Source organism: Actinia tenebrosa, unplaced genomic scaffold, assembly GCF_029948245.1.
Source record: "Actinia tenebrosa isolate PJP-AT-01 unplaced genomic scaffold, QUT_ActTen_1.0 PGA_scaffold9__36_contigs__length_13948895, whole genome shotgun sequence".
NCBI classification, from domain to species: domain Eukaryota; kingdom Metazoa; phylum Cnidaria; class Anthozoa; order Actiniaria; family Actiniidae; genus Actinia; species Actinia tenebrosa.
In genome coordinates this window covers 12875228-12902615 of record NW_028292586.1, presented here as the reverse complement: position 1 = coordinate 12902615, position 27388 = coordinate 12875228, and the positions used below count along the sequence as shown (strand labels likewise).

At 38.5% G+C, this 27388-nt stretch overlaps 5 protein-coding genes across 5 annotated transcripts; 3 read left to right on the top strand and 2 right to left on the bottom strand.

The window, feature by feature from the left end:
• Nucleotides 1–502: 502 nt before the first annotated feature.
• Nucleotides 503–8618, bottom strand: LOC116293790 (uncharacterized). Its single transcript, XM_089024565.1, has 13 exons — nt 8522–8618; nt 7501–8091; nt 6805–7176; nt 6238–6531; nt 5964–6125; nt 5641–5887; nt 4980–5467; nt 4654–4848; nt 4170–4520; nt 1125–1217; nt 962–1004; nt 828–860; nt 503–626 (listed from the first exon to the last, which is right to left on the bottom strand). Exons 1-13 carry the CDS (start codon nt 8559–8561, stop codon nt 602–604), a joined length of 2934 nt encoding a protein of 977 aa, XP_088880691.1. The 5' UTR covers nt 8562–8618; the 3' UTR covers nt 503–601.
• A 709-nt stretch (nt 8619–9327) lies between these two features.
• LOC116293802 (medium-chain specific acyl-CoA dehydrogenase, mitochondrial) lies at nt 9328–18043 on the bottom strand. The gene is made up of 17 exons (XM_031701282.2): nt 17966–18043; nt 16768–16806; nt 16341–16404; nt 15679–15776; nt 15092–15161; nt 14746–14846; nt 14585–14665; nt 14143–14220; nt 13808–13860; nt 13411–13513; nt 13063–13134; nt 12689–12757; nt 12255–12350; nt 11668–11760; nt 10798–10881; nt 10439–10510; nt 9328–9820 (listed from the first exon to the last, which is right to left on the bottom strand). The coding sequence occupies exons 1-17, from the start codon at nt 18011–18013 to the stop codon at nt 9740–9742; spliced, it is 1302 nt and encodes a 433-aa protein (XP_031557142.2). The 5' UTR covers nt 18014–18043; the 3' UTR covers nt 9328–9739.
• Nucleotides 18044–18185: 142 nt separating this feature from the next.
• LOC116293777 (SNARE-associated protein Snapin) lies at nt 18186–19911 on the top strand. Its single transcript, XM_031701244.2, has 4 exons — nt 18186–18324; nt 18474–18520; nt 18930–19048; nt 19771–19911. Exons 1-4 carry the CDS (start codon nt 18200–18202, stop codon nt 19855–19857), a joined length of 378 nt encoding a protein of 125 aa, XP_031557104.2. The 5' UTR covers nt 18186–18199; the 3' UTR covers nt 19858–19911.
• Nucleotides 19912–21280: 1369 nt separating this feature from the next.
• Nucleotides 21281–21820, top strand: LOC116293778 (phospholipase A and acyltransferase 2-like). The gene has a single exon (XM_031701245.2). It carries the CDS (start codon nt 21281–21283, stop codon nt 21818–21820), a length of 540 nt encoding a protein of 179 aa, XP_031557105.2.
• Nucleotides 21821–24442: 2622 nt separating this feature from the next.
• On the top strand, nt 24443–24970 carry LOC116293776 (phospholipase A and acyltransferase 3-like). The gene has a single exon (XM_031701243.2). The coding sequence runs from the start codon at nt 24443–24445 to the stop codon at nt 24968–24970; it is 528 nt and encodes a 175-aa protein (XP_031557103.2).
• The last annotated feature ends 2418 nt before the right edge of the window (nt 24971–27388 follow it).

The window sequence follows — 27388 nt, the reverse complement described above, 5'->3', positions numbered from 1 at the left end:
ATATAGTCATATAGTTATATTGTCATATAGTTATATAGTCATATAGTTATATAGTCATATATCATATATTCCTGCTTAAAGCAGGGTATACCAGTTTTTAACCTGTTTTATTAAACATAGCACTCATTCAGATCATTCATATCGAATAGATCAGATGTAACCAGCCCCTGATATTCTTGTACAGCAGAACCTCTCAGAGACGCGTAGTTACCAGGCCCTTTAGTTCCATCTTCTTGCCTGGCGTCAGGGCTAAGATCTTGGTAGACTCCTTGACCACTACTTTTTCCTGATGAGACAAGTCCTTGATAATGATTTTGAACTGGAACTTCAACATGATTGGCACTCAAGTCCAGCATATCTCTGGATTGCTGTACAGCGGTAGTGTCTTCAGCGTCATGCGCTGTATTGTAATATGACAATCCATTACTGCCACCAGTCTGTTCAGCGGTATCACTATTAGACATATGCTCAGTGTTGTCATAAGTAGTGGGGTTAGTTGTATGAGCATCTGTGTTGGGTAGTTGATGTTGTTCATGTTGTCGATCTATGAAAAACTGGTCTATTGGTTCGTAGTCGTCGTTGGCTGGTGTCGAAAACGACGTTAAAGGTTCCAGTGGAGTTGCCTCCTGCATGAGAACAAAACAAAAAAAACAACTTGATTGGCATTGCCCTTCTACTGTTTCAAAAACTACATTAATAGCATTCTTGCATTTGGCATGATCGTACCGTGATCGTACCGTGATCGTACCGTGATCGTACCAGCCCCTTGAATTATTAGTGAACAATTCTTAAATATGCGCTACACAATGAATTTCAAAAAGGCATACCTTATGACAAACTTGTTCGGTTTTGAGTCAACCCTGGAAAATAAAGAAAAATATAACACTAGCTTACTAAACATGAGCAGTGGGAAAAAGATCAAATGTTAAATATATTACTATCAATGTACAGTGTTACAGACCTTGGGTCGGATGGTTTGGTGCTTTTCCTACAATAAAATGCAACTGGGGAAAAAATTGTTCAATCAGTTAGTCTGTCACACGGTAACACAGAGGAACCGACAGTCACTTAGTCAGTCAGTCAGTCGGTCGGTCGGTCGGTCGGTCAGCTCGTTCACTACTTACTTTCTTTGTGTTGCTTCAATACAATGACAAGCAGGATGATAATAATGATTACAAGGGGTACGATGCAAACCAAATATACATAGGTCGCTGAGTCTGGAGAAAAAAAGAACTCGTAAATATACGACTCTGATTCCTGGTCAAAATCAAATAGGTAGAAAAACGAATATTCCGGGTAGAAGTCGAATAGAGGCTTTGCACCATCACGTGATGGCAGCCATGACAGAAGGCACAACAATAGAGTCGTTCTCTCCTGGGAAACTGAATTTTTTCTCATGTAAATCACATTAGACCAGATTCAATTGTTCCTGCCCCACTACCTGTCATTGCTGCCATCAAGTGATGGTGCAAAGCCATATTTTGTACTTGGACTTCACCAAAGCGTTTGATTCTGTAAGTCACGTCATCCCTCTTGAAAAACTTAAAATTTAAGGTGTGGTAGGACATCTACATGACTGGTTCAACAACTACCTGCATGACCGACAACAAAGAGTAGTTATTGCTTACTATCAATCAAGTGACTTTTTGGAGTTGACTGGGGGGCAAACAAGCGGTTGACTGGAGGGCAACTAGCGGATGCTAAGTCAAAACATATCAAAATAAGTCCTCAAACTATTGTATTTGACTATTTTTACGACATCAAACCAGAAAACAAGAGATCAAAACAACCTCCAGGATTCTACAAGCCATCAAAAAAGAGTTATTACCGGAAGTGACGTCTATTGATAGCAACCTATAGATGGCATTGCCTCCAATTGGATACCCTTTAGGGAGCCTGCTTGGCCCAATCCTCTTCGTTGTTTTTATCAATGGTCTACCAAACGTTGTGCTTAATGGAACTCTGACAGCTCTCTATGCGGACGACACCAAGCTCTAAAGGAGTATTTCATCACAGCTCGATGCCGAGAATTTACAGCTAGCTCTATGACAAATACCGAGGATGACTGGAAGACGTACAAATCCGCTAAAAATGTTGTTAATGTTGCTTTGCGCCAAGCTAAGACTAATTATTATGCAACTCGATTTGAAAACAAACGAGGTGATCCAAAAGAATCATGGAAAATTGTCAACAATATTCTTGGACGAATCAATCAACAACAAAATATCATAAATGAAATAAAGGTAGGCAATCGTACAATAACATCATCAGAAGATATTGCGCGCAAACCACATTAATGAACATTTCATAAGTATTGGCCCGTCACTTGCCAAGAATATTGAGAGTGTTGATCGTGACTACATGAAGTATATTAGTAGGCATAATAACGGTTTAAGTCAGTCAATGTGGAGAAGGTATTAAAGTTACTCAGTTCTCTTTCCGTTTCCAAAGCTACGGGAATTGACAAGATTTCTGAAATTAGCCGCGCCTGTTATCGCTAGGCCGTTAATGACGATCTCAGCAATTAACTCGCAGTTATTTCCCGATGAATGGAAAATGACCAGAGTAACCCCTTTGCATAAACAATGATTAGCTTAATGAGCTAGATAACTTTAACTATTTCCATATTGCCTGTTGTCAGCAAAATTCTGGAAACGATTTTACATGAACAGCCTTAAAGATATACTCTCAGATCATCAATTTGGTTTCAGACAATCCCACTTAACTGCTTCGGCGTTGTTGGATTGCACAAACGAATGGTTTGCAAACATGGGCTGTGGCCTATACAAGTTGGTTGTATTTTTTAGATCTTAAAAAAGCGTTTGACACCGTAGATCATCAAATCCTGGTTAACAAACTTGAGGCCTATGGTCTTACAGATAGTGCTCTGAAGTTATTGAGTTCGTATTTAACAACTCGAAAACAGAAATGTCAGGTGAATGGTATATTCTAGAGTTCTAGGCAAATTTGTTGCGGAGTCCCCCAAGGGTCCATTCTTGGACCTTTTCTCTTTCTTATCCACATAAACGACTTGCCAAATTGTCTAAATTATACCACACCGAGAATGTTTGCTGACGATACGAACCTAACCGCTTGCAGTAATTCTCTAGAAGAAATGGAAGTGCGGGTAAATTATGATCTTTCTAATGTTAAAAAGTGGCTGTCGGCAAATAAATTGAGCCTAAACTCAGCAAAGACCGAATTTACTAATTGGTTCCAAGCCGAAATTGAATAGTCTCCATGAGCAACCTAGCGTTACAATTGGGGATGAACCAATCAAGAGAGTCTATGACTCAAATACCCTTGGTGTGCGAATTGATGATTCCCTCACGTGGGATAAGCATACCGATGATATTGCCAAAAAAGTCTCGTGTGCAATAGGCGCTATGAAGAGGCTCAAAGACTTTGCTGACCATAGCACACTCATTTCTGTACTTAATGGTCTAGTTCAACCTCACTTCAGCTACTGTTGTGAAGTCTGGGATTCGCTTGGGAATGGTCTTGCCCAAAGACTGCAACGTCCACAAAACAGATTGATCACGAACTGCAAGAATGAAGCAGGTCAATCAGAGATCGCAATGCGCAAACTGGGCTGGACCACCCTTGCGGAACAAAGAGACCAAGTAAAGGCTAAATTAATGTTTAAAGTGTTGATTTAGGCTAGCGTGTGTAAATAAAGTTGGCCTTACCTTACCTTACGATCTCAGTCTAGTAAAATTAAGTACTTAGAAACACCTTGTAAATCCACTACTTTTCAGTCCTCTTTTTTCAATCGTGGTGCTAAACTCTGGAACCTCATATACAAATTAGCTACACCTAGTAATCTCCTTAGTGTAAAGTCTTTCAAGGATTTTGTTACTAATGTATACAAGGGTCAGTTAATTAATGTTTTTGATACTGATAGGCCTTGCTCGTGGAGCCTCGACAAGATCGTTGGGCCGACAGCGAGAAACTGGGTACTTACAAAGACGACCAGTATAATTAGCTGGACAAGAGCAGTTGAACTCATTGATTAAATCACTACATGTAGCGTTGTTTTGACAAGGATAAGAGGGACATTATCTTTTTGTATGGAACAGTTATAACCTCCAGAGTAAAATATTAAGACATATTTAAAACTATGTAGTATTTTTATGATTTCTGAACCACAACTCTGACAAATAACTCACCTGTGTTGCCAGGGACACACGTACAGTTGCGGTAATTAACATGGTCGTTACAAGTGGCTCCATTGTAACAAGGGTTGCTGGCACATTCATTGATGTCTGTAGAACAGTTGGGGCCTGTATATCCAGGTAGTACACATGTACAGTTGTAAGTACCATACCCATTATTACACGTAGCACTATTCTTACAGTATCCTAATGCACACTCATCTATATCTTGATCACAGTGTTTTCCTTCCCATCCTGAGGTACATACACATGTGTACTTATTTATCCCATCAACACATGTTCCACCATTCTTGCAGGGATCTCTGTTAAAAGCACACTCATCAATGTTCTGGTAACAATTGTTACCTAAAAAGAGTAAAGTCAACAGGGAAACGATAAACTACCTACGTTACAATCATTGAAAAAAACAAAGATAACATTAACATATGTGGTTATAGGAAAGGACAAAATCATCTTATTATCCAATGTCACTTCTTACCCATCCATCCATGATCACAGTAGCACCTGTATCCAGTGTAGATGTAGTTGCTACACAACCCCGTGTTACAAAGAGTCTTATTCTCACACTCATCTATGTCCAGTTCACAGTGGTTGCCATTAGTAAACTCATTACAAGCACAATGATATGAGCCAATGGTGTTCTGGCACGTTCCTCCATTCATGCAAGATGTATCTAAGGACAAAATTAGCATGAAAGAAAAATAGAATTTTTAAAACATTGTCGATGTCCAACTTTTAATTGGAAGATATTGTTTCTGTTGGGGGAAACGACTGAAAATCAAAATGCATTCAACATACTCTTACTTTTAATACACTCATCTATGTCTCTATCACAGAGTTCTCCTTGATATCCTTTGTTGCACATGCAGGTATAATTGTTAACACCATCTACACACGTCCCATTATTACATCCATGTGATGGACAGTCATCTATGTTGATCTCACATTGTGTACCATTAAAACCACTTGGACAATGACACTTGTAATGGCCAATCTCGTTAGAACATGTCGCATTATTCTTACAAGGGTTGGAGGCACATTCATCAATTTCAATCTGGCAGAAATCACCATGGTAACCATCTGGGCATTGACAGGTGTAGTTATTGATTCCATCGATACAGGTTGCATTTTGCACACATGTGTTTGACTGACAGTCATCAATGTTTATGGAGCAGTTATGTCCCGTAAAGCCTTGTTGACATGTACAACTGAAGTCATAATTATTGACCAGAGATAATCTACATGTTCCGTTGTTCTCACATGGATTTGGATTACAAACATCCAACTCACATCTACAATAAAAACACAAGCAATAGATTAATACAAATTCATGGGTTTGTTTTAATTATGAACATTCCAGCAACTGAATATCACAATTTGTGAAAAAATATCACATGCATATATTATGTGAATTTTAATCCGGTGGTCAGCACGAATTGCTCTTATATATTCTAGATGTCGTAACCTTTTTCCATGGAATCCTCTTGTACAACTGCAGTAAAAATCGCCCACTACATCCACACAAGTGCCATTGTTCAAACATGGTTGAGATGTACAGTCATCAATGGTGTCCAACTCACAATATGTACCATTAAACCTTGGTAAACAGGAGCAGGTGTAGCCATTAACACCTTCATTACGGGTGCCATTATTTTTGCAAGGGTTACTCAAGCACTCCACAATATCTACTGAGCAGTCGCTTCCAGTGAAACCTGATGAAAGATGATCAGTGATGCAAGATAAGGTTTGCTAAGACAAATCATCTTTCAAGTATAGTTTCCAACTTACCTGGTTTACAGATACACAAGTAATTGTTGATTTGATCAACACAGTATTGGTTAGGATTACAGTTGCTGTTAACACAGTCGTTAATGTTGTTTTCACATCTTGCACCATTAAAACCAGGAGGACAAGCACAATTAAAGCCATCAATCTTATCTGTACAAGTACCTGAAGAATGATAGCAAAGACTACGCATGTAAGCTAGCACTTGACCTCGTTTTAAAATAATCAATTAAAGATGACAAAGAGGAGCTATTACAGTAATACAAAAGCGAGTTACCTCCGTTAACACAAGCATTTGGACTGCACTCATCAATGTTGTTTTCACAGTGTTTGCCATCAAAGCCTCTGACACATCTACAGGCATAAGTACCAATATAGTCATGACATGTTGCATTATTCAGACACGGTGAGGAGGTACATTCATTGATGTTGTCAGAACATGTCGGGCCTGCGTAGCCAGACCCTGAGCAGTTACAAGTGAAGCTATTGACACCATCAACACACTTTCCATTAGCACACGGAAGAGAGACACAATCATTGATGTTAGTTTCACATTGGATGCCTGTAAATCCTAAAAGAAAAGAAAATAATAGGTGGACAAAATTATTCCATGAAAAACTAGCAATTGGAAGGTATGTCTGAATTGCTCCCTCAACGTATGGCTAATGTTTCTCTTTAATATTTAATTTTTCCCTATAAATGTAACTGCATTTTTTGTTCTGGTTGCTCCCCAATTCCTGGGTCCCTTGTATGGACAACGCCCTACATGCTATACGAATGTGAATCTCGCATTCGTATAGTCTACACCATATGCCTATTCTATAAGAATACGTCACGCATTTACCTCTGTGGCAAGTGCATTTGAAACCATTACTAGTGTTGGTGTCCCTGTAGCATGTACCATCATTAAAACAAGGTGTCAAATCACAAGGATTAAATGACGAATCACAGTTCCTTCCTGTCCATCCTGCAGGGCATGTACATGTGTAGTTGTTCCTGTCAAATGATTCCTTACACACTCCTCCATTCTTACATGGTTTGGCATCACATAGTGAACTAAGAAATCTGTCACAGTTCTTCCCACTCCACTGTGATCCACAGATGCATTTATAAGAATTGATGCCATCAACACAAGTACTGAATGAATGACAAGGATTTCCACTACATTCATTGATGTTCACTTCACAGTAATATCCAGTGAAACCAGAATCACATTCTGCAGAATTCAATTAAAAAACCTTCAGATTTTATCGAAGACTGAAACAACCACTGGGCAGTTCTAAGTCGGAGCATGGCTAACTCACAACTCTGAGCTGATCTAAGTCACGGCATAGCCAACTCATAGATTGAACCATGAAACAACCTCTGGGCTGATCAGATTTCGTGGAGCATGGCTAACTTGCAGATCGAACCCTGAAAAAGCCTCGGGGTTGATCTGATTCAGAGCACGACTAAATGAAACTGACAGATGGAATTGCCAGAAACTCAACATACGACTGATGATATAATTATATGATAAACCTTATTGTTTGGTACTCACTTTTCCTAGTGCACCCTGCTTTAGAATCCAGTGGACATCCTGCTTGCACATTTGTTGCTCCTTGTGACATAACAAGAGGAATATTCCTTCCACTCTCAATACACCCAACAAATCCCTTAATTGAACTAGTATTACTGAGATTACCACCAGCATACATGGGTCCACTTCCCGTAAAGTTTAATATATCTTTTGGCACTACTGCAGAGTAACTGTTTGGTCCAACTATTTTTATGGTTGCATTCACTGATGAGCTGCCTGGATCAAAACTCACTGTATTTATGTAGTTTTTATCAAGTTCATTGCCAGCATGAACTGAGCCTTCAACTCCATGAACCTTCCATTGTAGTGTCAAGCGACTTGGGGTAAAATGGGGTGGGCTGACAGAGTTATAATTTACAGTGCCTGGACTGACTCCTAATAAAACATAATCATCTCCATCTCCTCCTTGATACAATAAAACACCACCTTGACATGTCCTGAAGGTAAGGTCAAATCCTTGTTTAAGAGGAATGGTTGCAGTTGTCACTTGCATGAATGATATTTCATTGAAGAAGAACTTGTCCCCTGCATTTGCTCCACAGACAAACAAAGCTGTAACAAAATGGTCTTAAATCAGCATTTTCTTTTCATCTCTCAGAATCGATAAAATAATGCATTCTCCCGGGGTTCCAAAAAACTTCTGTAAACCAAGATTTCCAAAGGATGTCCTTAAATTACGTTGGTTATCTTTCCGAACTAAATGAATTTCCGAAAGATCTTTTGGCCTGCTGAAGACGATACTATGCAGATGATGATACTAATGAAAATTTTGACTTACATACGGACTTAATTTCGTACAACACTTAACTTAATTTCTGGAAAATGTTGGTCAAATTTCGTTGACTAAACTAGAATTAAGTGAATAACAAAGTGAGTCAAAACTCCCGTAATTAATGCCAGTGATATGTTGTTGCTTGATACAGGAAAGAATGATAAAATCGATGGCTAGAGCTTAGACGCTGTTCCAGACCACAGTACTTACCGGCAAAAATGGAAATAACCGTATATATTAAGCATACCATCTTATTTCCTTGCTTGCTCGGCTGATTATATGAGAAAGCAGTCACACAGAAAGATATTTAAAGAAGTTTATTTGCTGAGTACACTTCAATGCATTCAGTAATGTAATCACCCGAGTTGTTATGACGGACCAGTCATAACGCTAGCTAGCTTGTCACGCTAAGCAAGGTATCAAGACTATCAAGTTAACCGTAAAAGTCTGGAAGTTTTAAAGGTCGCAGTCGAGTTAATTTAAGCTGATGCATCGGAGTAAGTCTAGACAACCCGTGAAAATGGATCATCATGTGATCTGGGAAATTGAAAACTAATAATAATTATGGATAAATGCAAGTGTAAAATAATTGGAAAAATTAGGAACTATGATTGATAATGGATGAATCTTCCTTGGAGATACCGATGGTGTATGACCGACTTCTTCAATTTCACGTCACGTCATTGCGGCCATGTTGGTGCACTGCTAAAGATCTCTAATTATCATTCATTGTTAATCTCTCCAAGATGGCCACATGTTTTTGTCTGACTTTTTTGGGTAAGCTTGCGAATGTTTTTCAGCAACATTTGTAAGTTTCTTTTGGTGCGTAGGAAAAAGTAATGAACCGAATAAGTGATTTTTCTCTAGTGAGTTTTCTCAAGTAAACTGCACAACATCTCTTAACAAAGAAAACTAATGCGCAAAGCGCTACACCTGCAATATGCGGTGCTTATCGCACAATAACGGTTCATGTGAGGAGCAAGATGTGAGCACAAACCCAAAATGACTTCACTAACTTTTATCATCAATATTTTATTTACGACACAAGTAACATGTTAAGAAATCGACCCACATGCAATGCATGCTGGTATTGAAAGGGGGTCCAAAAATATACAGCCCCTTATAGTTTTCGTTTCTCGGCGCAAAACCAAGAGAACGAAGAGTGTGAGGACCGAAAAAAGACCAATTCTGTTGCCTGAAGTCGTTCAAAATGCTGGCCAGCAAAAAGGCAGCATGTACTCTGTCACGTCTTTGTAACTGGTTTAAAGTATAAAATATAATTACACCTAACACCTTGAAAGTCTGTCATCTATTAGTTCATTACTTGTTTCGCTGTTTTTGCCCATGAAAGCTTAGTAGAGATAATATTAAATGGGTTTTTGGGGAATAATAGATGAAGATTAAAGTATTGTCATCTGTGGCTGGCGATTAGTAGTTGGTCATTTTTGCTCGATCGATGAGTTCTCGTCCGATGATCATCCTCTGGATCTGAGCGGTTCCTTCGTAAATCTGCGAGGTAATAAGGAGAATAGGAAATGAAGGTCATGAAAGGATAAAAGGAAGGAAGCAAGGAAGGAAGAAAGGATGGAAGCAAGGAAGGAAGGAAGCAAGCAAGCAAGGTAGGACGCAAGGACGCAAGGAAGCAAGGAAGAATGGAAGCAAGGAAGAATGGAAGCAAGGAAGCAAGGAAGCAAGGAAGCAAGGAAGCAAGGAAGCAAGGAAGCAAGGAAGCAAGGACGCAAGGACGCAAGGATGCAAGGAAGCAAGGAAGCAAGGAAGTAAGGAAGCAAGGAAGCAAGGAAGCAAGGAAGCAAGGAAGCAAGGAAGCAAGGAAGCAAGGAAGAACGGAAGAATGGAAGCAAGGACGCAAGGACGCAAAGAAGAATGGAAGCAAGGAAGCAAGGAAGCAAGGAAGAATGGAAGCAATAAAGCAAGGAAGTAAGGAAGAATGGAAGAAAGGGAGGAAGCAAGGAAGCAAGGATGCATGGAAGAATGGAAGCAAGGAAGCAATTGAGGAAGGAAGCAAGCAAGCAAGAGAAGGAAGAAAAAGGAGGAAGGGATGAAAAGAAAGGATGAAACAAAGAAAAATAAAGACAAGAAAAGAAACACAAAGTACTCGTTGTTTACCTGGTATATCTTGGCATCTCTCATCAGTTTCTCCACAGGATATTCAGTATTAAAACCGTTTCCGCCAAACACCTGATAACATGTATCAAAAACACTTGATATAAATGAAGAAGCAACATACTTATATAGTAGTAAAAATGTTTTTAAGTTAATCCATAATTGCTCCACGGGTTACTAAAGACCCCTTGCATAAATTTCCTAGAGGAATTGTTATGGGGGACAAGACAATAGGCCGTCTTTTCTTTTGCAAAAAAAAAAAAAAAAAAATCCATTGTTATTTCCTGCAGAACAATTTCTCTCGGGACTCAGCGTAAGGGGTCTATATACAGAGAATGGATGAGTGTTTTTCTCGTTTTTACCTGGACTGCATCTGTAGCACATTTATTAGCCACATCACCGGCCAGACACTTAGCAATAGATGCATAGTATGTATTACGACGACCCTGCAATTCATCATAAGGCATTAGGAGATGATTAGGACACTCTGAATTAGTGATCTCAGATGGAGTACCCACCCAGTGAGGATCGAGAGGTCATTAACATTTTGACAAACATCTATCGAGATTTGAAGCACGCTGAAGACTGCTATTCACGAAAGTGGTGAAAGGGTCACACAAGGCATAGAGGAGTTCGCGTACGCAAAAGTGCAACTATGGCGCACATTCGTGCACGCTAATTTACCCAATCACAGCAAGCATTATGTAGGGTTAAACACACACACGTCTCAACTTCATATGTACTGAATTTGATTTATTCATCAAAAGGTTTCACAGGTGTCCGATACACAGTAAAATCCTAAAACAAAGAGCATTACATTACGACGGTACAATACTGCAAGCAAGCAATGGCAAAGAATTTACCAATTGATGAACACATTGCACGAGAACATAACACATGAAGCTGATGATCACATTACACTAACACTATAAATGACAACGTGCACACGTGACGTGACGCGACAGCGACATTAACTAGTTAGCGGACTCACACTGCACATAACGGCGGGAAAACAGAATTTCTATACTGTTGCATGAGCTAGTGGCCTCAACACATTATATTGTATCCGTTATGGCACTTTGTACCATGGCTAGAGCTGAGGTTTCTGTGGCTTGATTAGGTTACAACAGGGCATCTTAACATCTAGGTGCTCCTTAGAATGTCTAGAAAAGAGGACTTAGAGGAGGTAGGGGAATGGACTTATAAAAAGCATAACTATGTGTTTGACTCACTTGATCAATCTCCCAGGCTGCTCTATGCATTGCCAGTCTGGCTGTTTCTACACCTATTGCCATGTCTGCCAGTATGAAGGACACTGCTTGATGCTGTGGACAAACGTGAAATAGTGACATTTTACCAGTATCCACCTACCACCACCAACACTTCCACTGCCATCATCATCATTGTCAGTGTTGTCAATCACCATCATTATCACCAGCACTACCACCACCACTGAATATCAACAACCTCATCACCACTACTGTCGAGATATTTATTGTCAGTGTTGTCAATCATCACTATCACCATCACCACTGCCACCAAAACTTTGTACACCAACACCATCGTCACCACTGCCGTCATCATCATTTTTGTCATTGTTGTCAATCACCACCATCATTATCATCATCACTGCCAATTTGACATCAACACCAATGTCAATCATCACCACCATCATCGCCATCACCACTGCAGTCATCATTATTAACATCGCTGTCACTGCCATCACCACCATAATCATCATCATCATCATAACATGAACCAGTCATGATATCACCATCAAAAACTATATATTCTGGGTTATAAAACATGTATTTGTTACCTGAAAGATAGGCTTTCCCATGGTCTTTCTCTCCATGGCATACTTAGTAGCCTCATCTAAAGCTCTCTGAGCCAGTCCAACGGCGCCAGCTGCAACCTGAACAGATAGACATATACACCTATTAATACACATAAACAAGGAATATCATTGTCGCAACGAGACACATGATCTACAGGACAGAATGCATGGCAAGAGCAGAACCAAGGGGGCGAATAATCGTACTCTTTTAGCTTATATGTAACAGTTTTCCCATTTCAGATCATGTGTCATTCCCAAAGGTATCATTTCTTTGTTTAATGGCTGTGCATGAGAAGACACATGAATATAGATACAATTCAAATGAAGAATCTTATTCTCAAGAGAATGACAAGTGGTCTGAAATGGGTAAACATTGGACCCAAGCTAAGAGGGTCCATTGGGTGGCTAGCACCTACAGGAGGACGTGTTTTATCAAATGCTCCCATGGCGATCTTGAATCCAAGGCCTTCTGCTCCCAGGACATTCTAAATGGATGGAAAAATATCACAAAAGTTATCACTCAATAGAGATATTAGATATTTTCATTGCAAATTTGGTTCATTAAAGACAATACTTTTTCATCCCTTGTCTGACATACACAATGAAGTTGTGGTGGTCGTATGGCATTGTTGTGGTGGTTGTATGGCAATGTTGTGGTGGTTGTATGGCATTGTTGTGGTGGTTGTATGGCATTGTTGTGGTGGTTGTCTGATGGTTGTTTTCTTGATAGTTTGTATAATTTTGATTTCAGGTACTCAGCGTGGCCTATTAACTGCATATGGTAGTTTACCTCTTTTGGAACAACGACATCTTCAAATGTTATACCCCGTGTGTCTGAAGCACGTTGACCCATGTTCCACTCCTAAAAACGAAAAACAGATGTAAGACAGACAGACCGGCAAAATGATGGAGAAATTGATGTATACGATTAGAATTTAGCATGTATGGTAAGTTTTGTGGACGGAGGAAAACCAACATTCTGGGAGGAAACTCTCAAATCAAGGGAAAACCCCACATCAGAGAATCAAACTGGATGATATGCAAACCTTGGGCTCGATAAACAGTACTGTATGCATGTGTCATAATAGTATGCATAGGTCATATTGAAGGAGTATTACAGAACAAGTTATTGAATTACCTTGCGTCCACGAGTTATTCCTGGTGAATCTGCTTCAACAATGAATCCAGTGAATGCCTGACCTGCTTTAGCTGTTGGATCTGTCCTTGCTAATACAAAGTACCTAAAGAAAACTCAATGTATTTAGACTATAGAAAGTCAGATAAACCGAGTTACAGACAGACAGACAAAATAACAGACAGATCATTGGACAGATAGACAAGCTGTTGGATCTGTCCTTGCTAATACAAAGTATATAAAGAAAGAGGCAGACAGACATACAGACAGAAATACAAGCAATCACAGACAGATGGACAAATGGACAGATACACAGGCAAGTGGACAGATAGACGCAAAAACCAAACATATCTTGAAAGGAAAAGCGATTTACAAACACAGTGAACCATCTATTTCTTACCAATTTGCAACACCTCCATTGGTAATCCACATCTTTTGTCCATTTATGACATACTGAAAATATACAAATAACTTGCACATTATGCCATGAAAGAGGGAAAACATTTAAATGGAAATTTTGATTTGACCATAAGTTCTTCGATGAAAAATTCTGTAAGCTTAATTTTTCATCTTACCATACAGTATAGATTGTTCCACCCCCCCTCCCCCCAGTGGAAACTTTGTCTGAGATCACCCTATTTTTTTCATCAAAAATTGGAAATTTTCATAACCATAGGTTTTTCCAAAAGAAAAGCAAATTTTGAAACTTTCATCCACTTTTTCTGTGTTACTTACTTCATCTCCCTTTTTCTCTGCTCTGGTTTTTATCCCTGCTACGTCAGAACCTGCACCAGGTTCAGTCACACAGTAGGCCTTTATGAAACATGAATGATAAAATTTCAGCATAACTAATTTTGATTTTTTATTTTTATCTTATTTTTTTCATTTTTTATTTATTTATTTTTTCTATTAATTTATTATTTATTTTTATAAGTCACCCAACTACTATTTAGCGACCAGTTGTCAAAGTCCCAAAGAGGGATTTTGCAGTTATTTATACCCTAAGTCTATTAATAATATTATCCAAACTTTATTTAATGGTCAGTTGAGGATGGCGACTTAACCATTGCAATACTGTTAGACAACTTATCTAACAAAAGAACTAAATGACAACTTATGTAGTTACAGCTAGAGGAGTAGTAAAAAGATAGATAAGTAGAATAGATCGTGTACATACAGCCATAAGAACATCATCCATCATTCTTCCCAGATATTTCTTTTGCTGTTCTTTATTTCCAGCAATAACCACAGGCATTTCCTGAAGAATAAAAACTCAAAACTTGAGGAATAAAACTGGATTTTTTAGCAACATTTTATGAGGTACAAGGAGATACTTACGGCAAGAGAGTTGGCTTCAATAGCAGTCTGTATGCCTGTACAACCATAGGCTAATTCTTCTGTGATGACGCAGGCATCTAGAATACCCAAGCCTGGACCACCTAATGATAACAAAAAACCATTGTAATTTACAATTTACATAGCTCCATTTCTATTCATGCATTATATAATCAAATAATAAAATAAAATAAGCAAATTTTGTACAACTAAAAAACTTGTGGAAGAGACTTGACATGCTGTGATTATGGTAGTGCCGTCTCAGCACTTTTCTTATTACATGTAGCTAAAATCATATCATTAAGACACAAGCTACTTTATCCCAGTAAGTATGGTATAGGATACTTACCACAGGATTCTGGAATATGTCCATTGATCAGTCCAAGAGCATGGGCTTTCTTAATGATATCCCAAGGAAACTAAAAAGTAAATTTTAAATTAAGAGAGAAGTCAGGATGGTTTTCACCAAGAAAAGAATATAACCACAAGTATTTAACATCCATCCTGGCATGTGATTATATATATACAGTCAATTCAAAAAACGTTGTCGTCGACCGGCTCAAGCCTACGCGACTGGACTGAAAGAAATATGGGTAAAAATCACTGAAGCGGTTAAATATTCGTTCTGAATTAATTGTTCCAGCTAGTAATAAGATAATAATGGCGAGAAACAATCCATCAAATGCATGTCTCATCTCGCTCGCCTACGAAGGTTCGTGCTGTAAACCAGGCATAACTAGTGAGATAAAATTATGGAGTCAATTCGGCTTCAATGATTGCTACCCAGAGTTCCTTTCGGTCCAGTCGCATAGGCTTGAGTTGGTCGACGACAACATTTTTTGAATTGACTGTATATGTAGATGCTTGTTTTTGCACAGCCAGTAACAGAATTGGTTGTAGATTAGACACTTTTAGTATTACTGTATCTGATCATACTTCTCCTGTCCTGTCGTGCTCGGCTGCAACTGGGACAATCTCCTCTCTTGCAAATTTTCTTGACATGTCTTGAAGTGCTTTCAGTTCCTCCGACATTTCTAATCATAAAATATATCAACCAATTAATCTATCCATCCCATCCATTTATCCATCCCATCCATATATCTATCCATCCCATCCATCCCATCTATCTATCCATCCCATCCATATATCTATCCATCCCATCCATATATCTATCCATCCCATCCATCCCATCTATCTATCCATCCCATCCATATATCTATCCATCCCATCCATATATCTATCCATCCCATCCATATATCTATCCATCCCATCCATTTATCCATCCCATCCATATATCTATCCATCCCATCCATATATCTATCCATCCCATCAATATATCCATCCCATCCATATATCTATCCATCCCATCCATTTATCCATCCCATCCATATATCTATCCATCCCATCCATTTATCCATCCCATCCATATATCTATCCATCCCATCCATCCCATCCATATATTTATCTAGTCCATCCATCTATCCATCTTTTCAATCAACCAGTCAATCTTTAATGTGTCTATCCATTTACCCATCCACCCACCCATCCATCCATCCCTCCTTCTCTCCATCCATTCAAATCAATCAATCTTTCATTACCAAAGCAAAGCCCTGAGTTGAATGACGATGCCTCATGTGCAATGGATGATGAACAGTTTCTTGTCTGAAACATAATCAAATAATTTAGTATCAAAAAAATTTCAGAATAGGAGTTTGTTTTAAAGACATTACAGCACAGTTTCGATGTGAAGCTGGCTAGTGTTACCAAATAAGGCATAAAAACCTTGTTTGTTCAATGGGCACGTTTTTCTAACAGTATCATTTTACTAGCCTGCATCACATACCAGTATTTTTTCCATATAGACGCATGCTACAGTTTACGACCACTACTAAAATGCTTTGCAAAATTTTCTTTTTATTCAAATCTGTATTTTTACAAGAGAAAAGAAAAAGTGTGCTAGGGATTCTGGTACTTGTAGGAAAGTGATGCTATGGTGCAAATGGCCTAATAAACAGTCGTACTTACATTCAAAACATTGGTAAGTCTTGAGGGACAAAATACTCTCTGTAAAGAAAAACAGAATCAATTCGTTAACATCGTAAACAGGAGCTGGGATAAAAGGTGTAGTACTTGTAGGGCATTTGTCTCAAACCTCTGGGGTCTCAGTAGGTTCCTATGCAGACATTGGCGACCTTTAGAACCGACCAGTACGAGATAGAGTACGAGTAAGAGTTCTAAAATTGGTCCTGTGCGCGCTGTGCGTGTGGTTAACACTGAATCATAGTGGATTTCCGATTTTTTACAATTTAAAGCTTCAATCTACATACAGGACCAGGAATACGAAATGACAGTGCCAATCTAGGAAAGTTAAAAACTCATACTTGTACTCCTTCTCTTACTCATCATCGGATCAAAAGGTCTCTATTATTCTTTGGGTCATCATGTAATGCATGCAATCCTTTTCATGTTACATGACAACCTAGTTTAAGAGCATTTGCTTAGCAGGCTAGGGTCTCAGGTTTGATTCCTGGACTTGGCATCACATGTTAGCAGATTTTGTTGAGTTTGTTTTCTGTTCTCTGTTTTCCTCCCTCCCTCCCCTCCCCCCCAATCAGACCTTCTGACATGCATTCTGCTGCTCCATAGTCAAAGGACTAAAAATATTCTTTTTGAAGAGCAAAAAGTAGACCAAAAAATATCAGTGCATGTAAGCATGCATTTGTATTGCTGTACTGTTGCTTGTGCAATTATATATATTTAATCTGAAATTACATCTGAATCAAATTTCAATATTTAATTTTGGAAATATTTTACTTCCCTTATGATACAAAATGTGATTACTCTTTACCCATATACCTTAAAGTTTACACTGTTATGCAATAATTTTGGTCACGAAAACAACTATGAAGTTTATTTAAAGTTGAAAGGATTTTTAAACCGATAATAAACTTACTGAATTTGAAAAGACAAACGGCACTGACCAAAAAAGGAATTTTTAGAGCCTTATCGATCTCAATAAAGGCTCTAAACTCCTAAAGACAAGAGAAATGAAAGAGAATGGAAAAAAGACTTTTGGAGGAGTGTAACCTTTGCAGAGCAAGACAATTTTCAAGCTAAGTGTTATATTCTTCAAAGCAGCCATACTTTTCTTTCACAAAATACTTAAGGAATACTCTAAATTAATTATTTCTTCATAAAAAGGAATGAAATCATTCATTCTTACCGCGAATTTGGGGCTCAAAATCCGCCGAAGATGAACAACAGCCGCCATATTGACAACACGCTAAGACTTTGAACTTTGATCACATTTTATTTTCTGAGGGGGAAGGGGTTAAATTTGTATATATTTTGTATACAAAATCTTCCCTTCCCCGGTGGGGAAATGACGCACGAAAAAAGCAAGTAAAAAATTACTTACCCTCTACCCGGTGAGGAGAGTTTTGTCGTGTTTTCCAAGATGGCGGACGACTCGACGATCATTTCCCCTCCAGATGGAAGCAGCCATGAAGCATTGGCCGAAGGACTTCTACATTTATTTAAACCAGCAATAGAAGAACTAGACAGTAAAGTTCATACTGTGAGGTGAGATGATCGTGGAAATTTAGTATTGTCCGGGAAAAATCCATCTTTTTCTACGTCTATTAATTGATTACCTCTTTTAGAGCAAGAGGACCTACACTGTAGCTAGCTTAGTAGCTAAAGTTTTGTACTGCTTTTTTCCTCTTTCCTAGGCAAAGTCAAGTGGAACTAAGAACGCAGATTGATACTCTTACCGAAGGTACATAACTTACATTCATGAATACATGTTTTGTGAGTTTTCTTTTTAAGGTTGTAAAACAACTAACAGTTTCCCTTTCGGGGAATATAAATTTGATAGGAATATGGTGATCGTTATCTATTACTTTCACTATTCTGAACCCCTTCCCCAATGTCCCTCCCCCTCCCCCAAGAAAGAACGGTAGTGGTGGTGGCGGTGCCCCCCTCCTTCCCCAAGAAAGAATGATAATGGTAGTTGTAGTGGTGGAGGAAGGGGGGGGGACTAAGGTATAATGAAAAATAAACCCCCCTCCCTCCCTCCCTCCCTCCCTCAGAGAGCTGATTTACAGTCTAAGTAACTTTGCAAATGTATGCTCACGGTCAAGGAAAAGATGGTGGACTGGATGCCAATGTCATTTTACTTTCTTTAGATCTTCGCAAACTCCAGGAGTTACAAGAAATGCCTTTAGACCTTGAACCTTATGTAAAAAAGCTGATGAATTCAAGAAGAAGAATAATGCTGGTTAATAACATTTTACAGAATGCTCAGGTACAGATGTTTTGCATGATCGTGTGTGGGCAGCCATGTTACAACCTTTACTCTAGGAAATTGTATTCTTTCACATATAAAATGATTGTATGTTGGTAATCAAGGTTGAGTAGCAGCAAGGGTGGATCCAGGGGGGCAAAAAGGGGCTGAAGCCCCCCTTCAGCAGATAAAAAACAAAACAAAAATGAAGAATTAGATGCTTTTTTTATTGTTTTCCACTGTGTTGACGGAAGAAACTCAATTAGCCCCCCCCTAAACTCAATTAGCCCCCCCCTAAAATTTTGGCTGGATCTGCCCTTGAGCATGCAGTTGATTGTCCCTCACCTCTGAGGTCTCAGATTCATTTCCTGGACTAGAGTTTGTTCCATTATAGGGCCTCTCTCTTGATTCAAGTTTTTTCTTTTGATTCTTTGGTTTTTCTCACTGCTCAAAACCAGATCTAGTTAAATTCCAGTTCCATGTGTGAGATACAAATGTAACTTGTGTCCCAAGGTTGTTTCAGAGTATCAATAAAATTTGAAGGATTTTATTGTCCCCATCATCCAACATGGCTGTTGTCACGAAACCTTAGCCTTTATTGTACAAAGGTTTTATGGGATCATATTAATAATGACCAGCAATGGCAGTGTTAGGTCCAGAATGATTAAAAGGACAGTGTCTGTTAAATTTTAAAGTCCATGTACAGTTGATATGCTCTAATGTGTGTACGTGTGATTGTACAGGAACGACTTGGCAGACTACATCAAAGTGTAACAAAAGAGACAGCGAAGAGAAAATCTTTATTGGATTCAGCTGGTTCAAGAACCTAGGAACTTTCAACATTGCACTATAAAGTGCAATCATAAAACCTATGCTCCTGGGGAGTGGGGGGGGGGGGGGGGTACTAATTTTGTCCAACAATTGGGAGTCGATTTTGAGAACGACTACTAAAAGGTACACATAAATTATGAGAGCTGTTGAAGCAATATTGAATTCAACTTCTAAAAGGTATGACCATATATGATTGAAAGTAACTGGAGTTGATGGAAAACATATTTTCTTCTGTCCTTTCATGTCTGTTCAATGAAGAAAATAAATAGCAATTGCCCCTGAAAGGTGCAGAGTGATGTAATGTAACTGACTTTCCATAAAGGAACCCCTAAAAGGTTCACACAAGTGACAAGAAATATTTTCAACTCTAAAAAAGATCACCAATCACCCCCACCACTTGGACAAGGAAAGTACCCCACTGGGCCTATGCTGTTTTAAGGAGAGGTGCGTTATTTATTGGGGAGGAGGGCTGTGGGATTTGCAGTAAAATTATTATTTTTAAATGGTTGTAGACATCCCCCTTTCACTCAATAAAAAATTCATGATCCTCCTATTAAGTAAGCAAGGAAATGACTTTCATCAAAATAAAAAGGTTTGACCCTTCATAAAAGTTAAAATTCTTACTGATGACCCTCCCCTCCCTACTCCAACAAACAAAACGTACTTCCTTAACTATACAAATTTAGCTCTTAGTATTTCCAAACTTTTTATCATAAAACAGAGTAGCTTCATTATTAGCAGCCTTTATGTGTTAATAAATATTATGATTGCACCATAGAGATGAAATAAGACACAAAAAAATAATATTGTAAGTGGTAAGGGAAAGTGTAAATCACTGGGAAAAAATAAATAAAAATGTAAATGGTTTACTTTGTTGTCGGAAATAGAAAGGACAGAGTGATAAAGAAAGAATAAAATAAGCGAACAAATGAAATGTTAATATGGAAGGAAAAATCAAGGAAAGAACAGGAAAAAGAAAAAAAAGAAAATTTGATGGTTTTCAAATGGACAATCTACAGTCACTACGCTGTGGAGGTAGGAGATGGTGAAATTGTACACCTAACTTCAGACTTCATAGACAATGACTTGGAAAATCAAAGAAAAAAAATCATTTTCATCCCCCACTCCTCCGATAAATGATAAACGGTATCTTAGCGAAAATCAAAATTCGACAAAAAAAAAAGAAAAAAAAATCAACAAAAGCAAAATCAAAAAAGAAATTTGCATAGCTTTCCAGTTTCCGCTGAAGTTAAAGAAAATCGTGGGCTCCGTTGATCTGCGGGGTTTTTCCCGCCAATACAGGGGCACCTATTTCTCGGAAACGGCGAGTACACGATTCCATTGTTTGCGGAAACAGTGCTCTCTCTGTTGTGCTCTCTTGTACGTTGTTTGCGTTCATCTCAGCTGGTTTTGTTAAACGGAATGGCTATGAACGAATGTTGCCCAGGTAATCCAGGAGATTTGCTGGTTTTCAAAAGATCAATCTACGATCACTACGCCGTGAATGTAGGAAATGGCTATATTGTACACGTAACATCAGATACGGAGGCCGACGTAAATAGCAAGAATGTTGCTGGCTCAAGCAGTGGATCTTGCTGCTCGACAAACTCCTTGGGTGCCCTCGCTGTAGTGAAAAAGGAACTCTATATTCAATTTAAAAAGCCAGGAGACAAAGTGACACTAGAAGATGACTGGAAAGGTAAAACATCTCTTCAAAGGTTGGAGATAGTTCGCCGAGCCTTGTCAAGAGTTGGTCAAAGGGGCTATAACTTGCTGTTCAAGAACTGTGAGCATTTCGCTCGCTGGTGCCGCTACGGAGAAGAAACGAGTGACCAAGCCACAAACTTCGGTATTAGGCTTGGAGTAGCTGCAGGCGCAGTCCTTTTGGGTTTGGGTGCTTATTGCTCGTCAAGCGATTCAGAAGCCGAGAAAAAAAGAAAGCAAAGGAACAGTCGTCAATAATGGCCCAAGTCTACTGTGTTGACCTCTTTCTGTCTCATGACTACTATTATGGATAGGTTAGACATTGAAAAACGTTTGAGCTTTCATTTAATTTTGTAAGTCCGTTAAATTGACTAAAAAAGAGGAACAAGTGATGTGTGACAGCAGAAACGTATGAATTAAATATGAATTTCGGGTGGCAGTCGGTTGTAATACCAACAACTAGCTTGAGCGCCGGCTTTTGTTTTTCAATCGTGTAAGAGCAAAAAATAATTTTATTATATAAACTATATATAATAATAGTTGTTTACAAAGATTTCTACAACTGAGAAATTTCGTATTTCAACACATGTAAAAATACGATAATTTTCAGTATTCTGTGACGTCATTGCTCTCACAGACGACGGTCGGCAGCTTTGTCTCGTATGTGGTTGCAAAGATTGCTTACTGGATCGATAATTTTGTTAAAACTATTGAAATTTAAGTTTAAAAACATGGCTGAAGGTTTCCACATTTGACTTACAAGACGTCATAGATTTTTCGAGGAGGAGGAAAATGCAAACACCAAAAAAAAACAACACAAAGGACGACTTGTCGCTCATTCAATTCTTTCTCACAACTGAAGAGATTTCCCCTCGAGAACTCGACTCGTATTTGTCCAGACTTTTGCTATCAGTCAGAAAGAAAAAACGGTGAGGAATATGAACCAACAACTGACCCTACGAGGGGTAATTAACAGTCTTGAGTTGAACTTGATTTTGGTTTTTGATTTGGGTTTGTTTATTAGAGACTATGTTTTCTACAATAAAATTCAATTGTTTTGAAAAAAATACAGTGCTATGGTTTATATAATAAACATAAAAATATATGGCCGCTTGAAGATATGGTCGTTATCTTCTCGTGTTCAAGTTTGATTGAACACGAGATCAATTGAACACACGAAGATAACTTCCATATCTCCGCGCGACCATGTATTATTCTCTATATAACAAATATGATAAAAAAATATTTTAAATAAGGTGAACGCTCCTTGTGGTAAACCACAAAAAAGGATGCCATAATAAAAATTTGTGACTTGGCGCGGCGCCGAGTTTGACTTTCTGTCGCGGGTCGCGGGTAAATGGTGCGGGTGCATTTCCTTGTACTGATCATCGTTTATTTTTGCTCATATAAAACATGGAGCTAAGTATCTTAAGTACTTATTATAGCCATAATGATTTTATTTCTACTTTCAGCATTGTATTTACTCAGTCTAATACACATGGAGCTAAGTAGTGGTGTTCTCACTCTCAAAACACATGGAATTTGAGTACATATCTTAATGACAAAATTTTCTTGTAGCCTTGCACCATAAAGATTTATGACACATTGCATGGGACATGAAATTCACTGTTAAACAAACAATAACTGTAGGAAGATGTGTTTTTTTTTTAATCAGCTACTAGCAAATGGTTCATTTCCTTTCAGTGCGAACGAAAATCACTCAAGATATCACAACTTGTAGATCACTAGCTTCATGAACATCTTCATGTTCATGTTCAGAGAGTGGACAAGTTATTACCTAGAAACACGTTACTATTTACTTACAAAAAAATCAAAACTTGACTTTACTTTAAAAAGTTTATGACGATACTGATTCAGTTAAAAAATAATGGAAATAAATAAATAGATATGTTTTTAAAAAAATCTATTTATTTTTTTAATGCTAAACAGTGTTACCCCCACACCATTTACCCGCCACCCGCGACGCGCGACCGAAAGTCAAACTCCTTGGCGCCGGGATTTTATTTCCAATGTGATTTGACCCCAAATCCGGCCCTACACTAACAGGTCACGTGACCCTAACTCCCTTAAAACTAGCCGAGCTGCACAAATCGACATTAGTAAGGAAGCGGAAATTAAGCTCATAATAAACAAAACGCGAGAAATTGAGTTAAATATAGAATTTAATGTTTTATAAAGATTTGTATGGGGATTTCAGCGCAATGGATTCCCATACTTATAATACACTCAACAAAATAACTCGATTCTGATTGGACAAGAGGAGTACAATTAAATCCCAAATTGTACTCTTCAGAGTCCCAATTAAGTTGCTCAATTTTTTTGAGTGTATTATAAACAAAAAATCGCACAAAATCTTCTCGTACAATTCGGAATTTATAGATACTCTTGATGTTTCGAAAGCTCTCAAACTTTCATTTCCTATACAAATCGATATCATACAAATTCCTATAAGATATTTGATTTTATATTTAATGCCATTTCTCCTATAGTCAACGTTTTGAGCTGAAACTACAGTAAATACAACATTTAACAAAAAGGAAAAAAAACAGTAACTTGGTTTCGCAACTCATTATCTCCTGCATATATTCCCTTATCGTGCTTGCTTGTCCAAGTAAGTCAGACAACAAGATGAATTTCCAGGAATCACATGCCCGATTCTAGGGATTCCCCGAATAATAAAACGGTATATTTCCCTAAACTGTATAAAAATAATAAGCTAAGGGGGTTTCCTATGCAAATTATCCTGGGGGATTACCCACGGTTGTGTTGTACCGTAGGCTTCTTCTGCTTCTAAGAACAGACTGTAACAGTTTTGGAAGACGTCTATAAGCATTAACGACCTCTCTTAAGATCTTAAAGATGAGTGAAGATTCTTGTCCAGGAAAACCAGGAGATTTAGTGGTATTCATAAGAAAGAAGGGTGCATATAGACACTATGCGGTGAATGTGGGTGATGGCTACATCATACATGCAACTTCCGTGTCAGACGAGCGTGTGGGTAGCTTCGATGTAGTGGGCTGTTGTTCTACAAGCTCAAACATAGCAATGATAAAGAAAGAAAAGTACAGCCATTTTAAGAAACAAGGGGATGAAGTAAGAGTTGAAGACGGTTCTTGGAAAGGGAAACCACCGCTTCCTGTCGAGGAAATCATCGAGAGAGCTAAGTCGAAAATCGGCGAGAGAGATTACAGCGTACTGTTTAACAACTGTGAGCATTTCGCTCGCTGGTGCCGCTACGGAGAAGAAAGTAGTGACCAAGCTGATGGTCTTATTCGGGGCGCAGCGGCGTTGGCTGGTTTTGGTGCGATAGCTGCTGGTGTGATAGCGGGAGCTTATTCTTCGAGTCAGAGCTCAAAAGAGGAAGACAAGACACGCAAGCAGTACTAGTCAGTGACCATACGTTCTGGAGACTTGGTATTGAATATTACCCAAAACGATGGAATTCAGAAGAGCTCCTAGTTTTAAAGATTATTTTCTTGTCGTCTTTGTTTCTTTTTTTCTAGAGAAAGTAAATCATTCCACGAATAGCAAGAATTTTTGGAGGAGCTATTCGGGATATTTGACAGCATAGTGCGAATTCATGCGCCTTGATAAAACTCATTTATTGATAGCGTAACCGCGTCCTAATGGAAATGGAGCGTGAATGAAAAATTCAATTTTAATAGAAACAATTTAAAGAGTACTTATAAAGCCGGGAAAATTAAGCATGTTCTCGACTTTCGCATCCCCATAATGCCTTGCGTTTTTGGGGGGTAACCAATCAAAAACTGTCCCAAATTGAAAGGTTTCTTAATTCAATTTATACTATACCTGCTTTTATCTGTACAATACTGATTATCAGTTTATCCCAAGTTATTTTTGCGTGTACAGATCATCAAGAGTTTTGGTCTTACAGAAAATGTATTGACTTACGAAAAAATGTTTAAAATTTACCTTAAACGACTTCAAGCAACTATCTTTTTCTGTTTTTTACTTCTTCATTTTATCTTTAGATATCAAACAAGGTATTTTCAATATTGTCTGATCAGCCTTCAGCAAAATAAGTGGGTTTTTACCCTCTGGTTATCCCCCAAAGAAGCAAAGGATTATGGGGATGTGAAAGTCGAGAATAAAAAGTGAGCTACGCCACTAAGCAAGTGATTTGAAATCTAGGAGCGCAATGCATTGTTTGTCACATTGTTCACATAGTTTGTATAGCTTATAGAGTCAGATTCAGATTTTTCTTTTACTTGCACTACTAAAGACTTGCTCAAACATGCTTGAGTAAAATCACAAACTTTCATGTAGTCTCTTTGTTTATTGGTTAATCTGCTACTCTTCCCGGGGCTGGGTCACATATATAATTTTGAACTCCTTGAAAGGGGTTGGCTGTCTATGAAATTGAACATCTAAGGGGGGGGGGGGGGCATTATAAAATAGAGTATCATATTTCAAGCTATGATGATGTACATAAGGATTTCTCAACCGAATGAGATGTTAAGAGAACAAGGAAGCAGAGTCATTAAAAGCATACGAAGACTATAACTGGAAAGAAATGCAAGAAAGTGGTATGCTTAAAAAACTGAAGGTTTCAGTCTAGGAGCTTTTTAAAAGATGCTCAATTTGCTCAAGCACAAAATGAAGAAAGATGAGAAAGTCCAAGTAATAAATGCTTGGCTGCCAATGCTACTTCTAGATGGTACTACATGTACGACACGGACGAAAAGCATGAAGAAGTTGTTACTTTATGCTAGAACACTGATGAAGGAATTTTAGAAACGTACGGCAAAAATAATGTTGAGTACATTTATCGAAATACAAAATTTAACAAGGAAAAATCCAGTAACTTATTGACTTAATTTATGGGTAGAGAGAAAACAATATTCTCTCTACTTCATTGCACACACCGAATGCATAGTTTATTACTGCTAGACTTAATTTATGGTTTCGTCAACTCATTATCTCCGTATATTCCAATCTCGTGCTTTTGCTTGTCCAAGCAAATCAGACAAACAGATGAATTCCAAAAATCAAATGCCCGATTCTAGGGATTCCCCGAATAGTTAAACGGTATATTTCCCTAAACGGTTTAACTTTAATAAGGGGCTTTCTAGTCTCCTACGCAGCTGCTATTAGTGTTATCACGCCACGCTAACTGCCCTACCTAGCTACTAACTAGGGGAGTGAGCGTTGCGTGACGACACTAATATCATGCTGCGTAGGAGACTAGGGGCTTTCCTATGCAAATTATTCTATTGATTCTGTTTCTAGGAACAGATGGTACAAAAGTTTGAAAGAAGTTTGCATCGATGATTCTATTCCATTAGCGGCGTTAAACAACCTCCCTCAAGATCTTAAAGATGAGTGAAGATTTTTGTCCAGGAAAACCAGGAGATTTAGTGGTATTCATAAGAAAGAAGGGTGCATATAGACACTATGCGGTGAATGTGGGTGATGGCTACATCATACATGCAACTTCCGTGTCAGACGAGCGTGTGGGAAGCTTCGATGTAGTGGGCTGTTGTTCTACAAGCTCAAACATAGCAATGATAAAGAAAGAAAAGTACAGCCATTTTAAGAAACAAGGGGATGAAGTAAGAGTTGAAGACGGTTCTTGGAAAGGCAAACAACCGCTTCCTGTCGAGGAAATCATCGAGAGAGCTGAATCGAAAATCGGCAAGAGAGAATACAGCGTACTGTTTAACAACTGTGAGCATTTCGCTCGCTGGTGCCGCTATGGAGAAGAAAGTAGTGAGCAAGCTGATGGTCTTATTCGGGGAGGCGCGGCGTTGGTTGGTGCGGGTGCGATGGCTGCTGGTACGATGG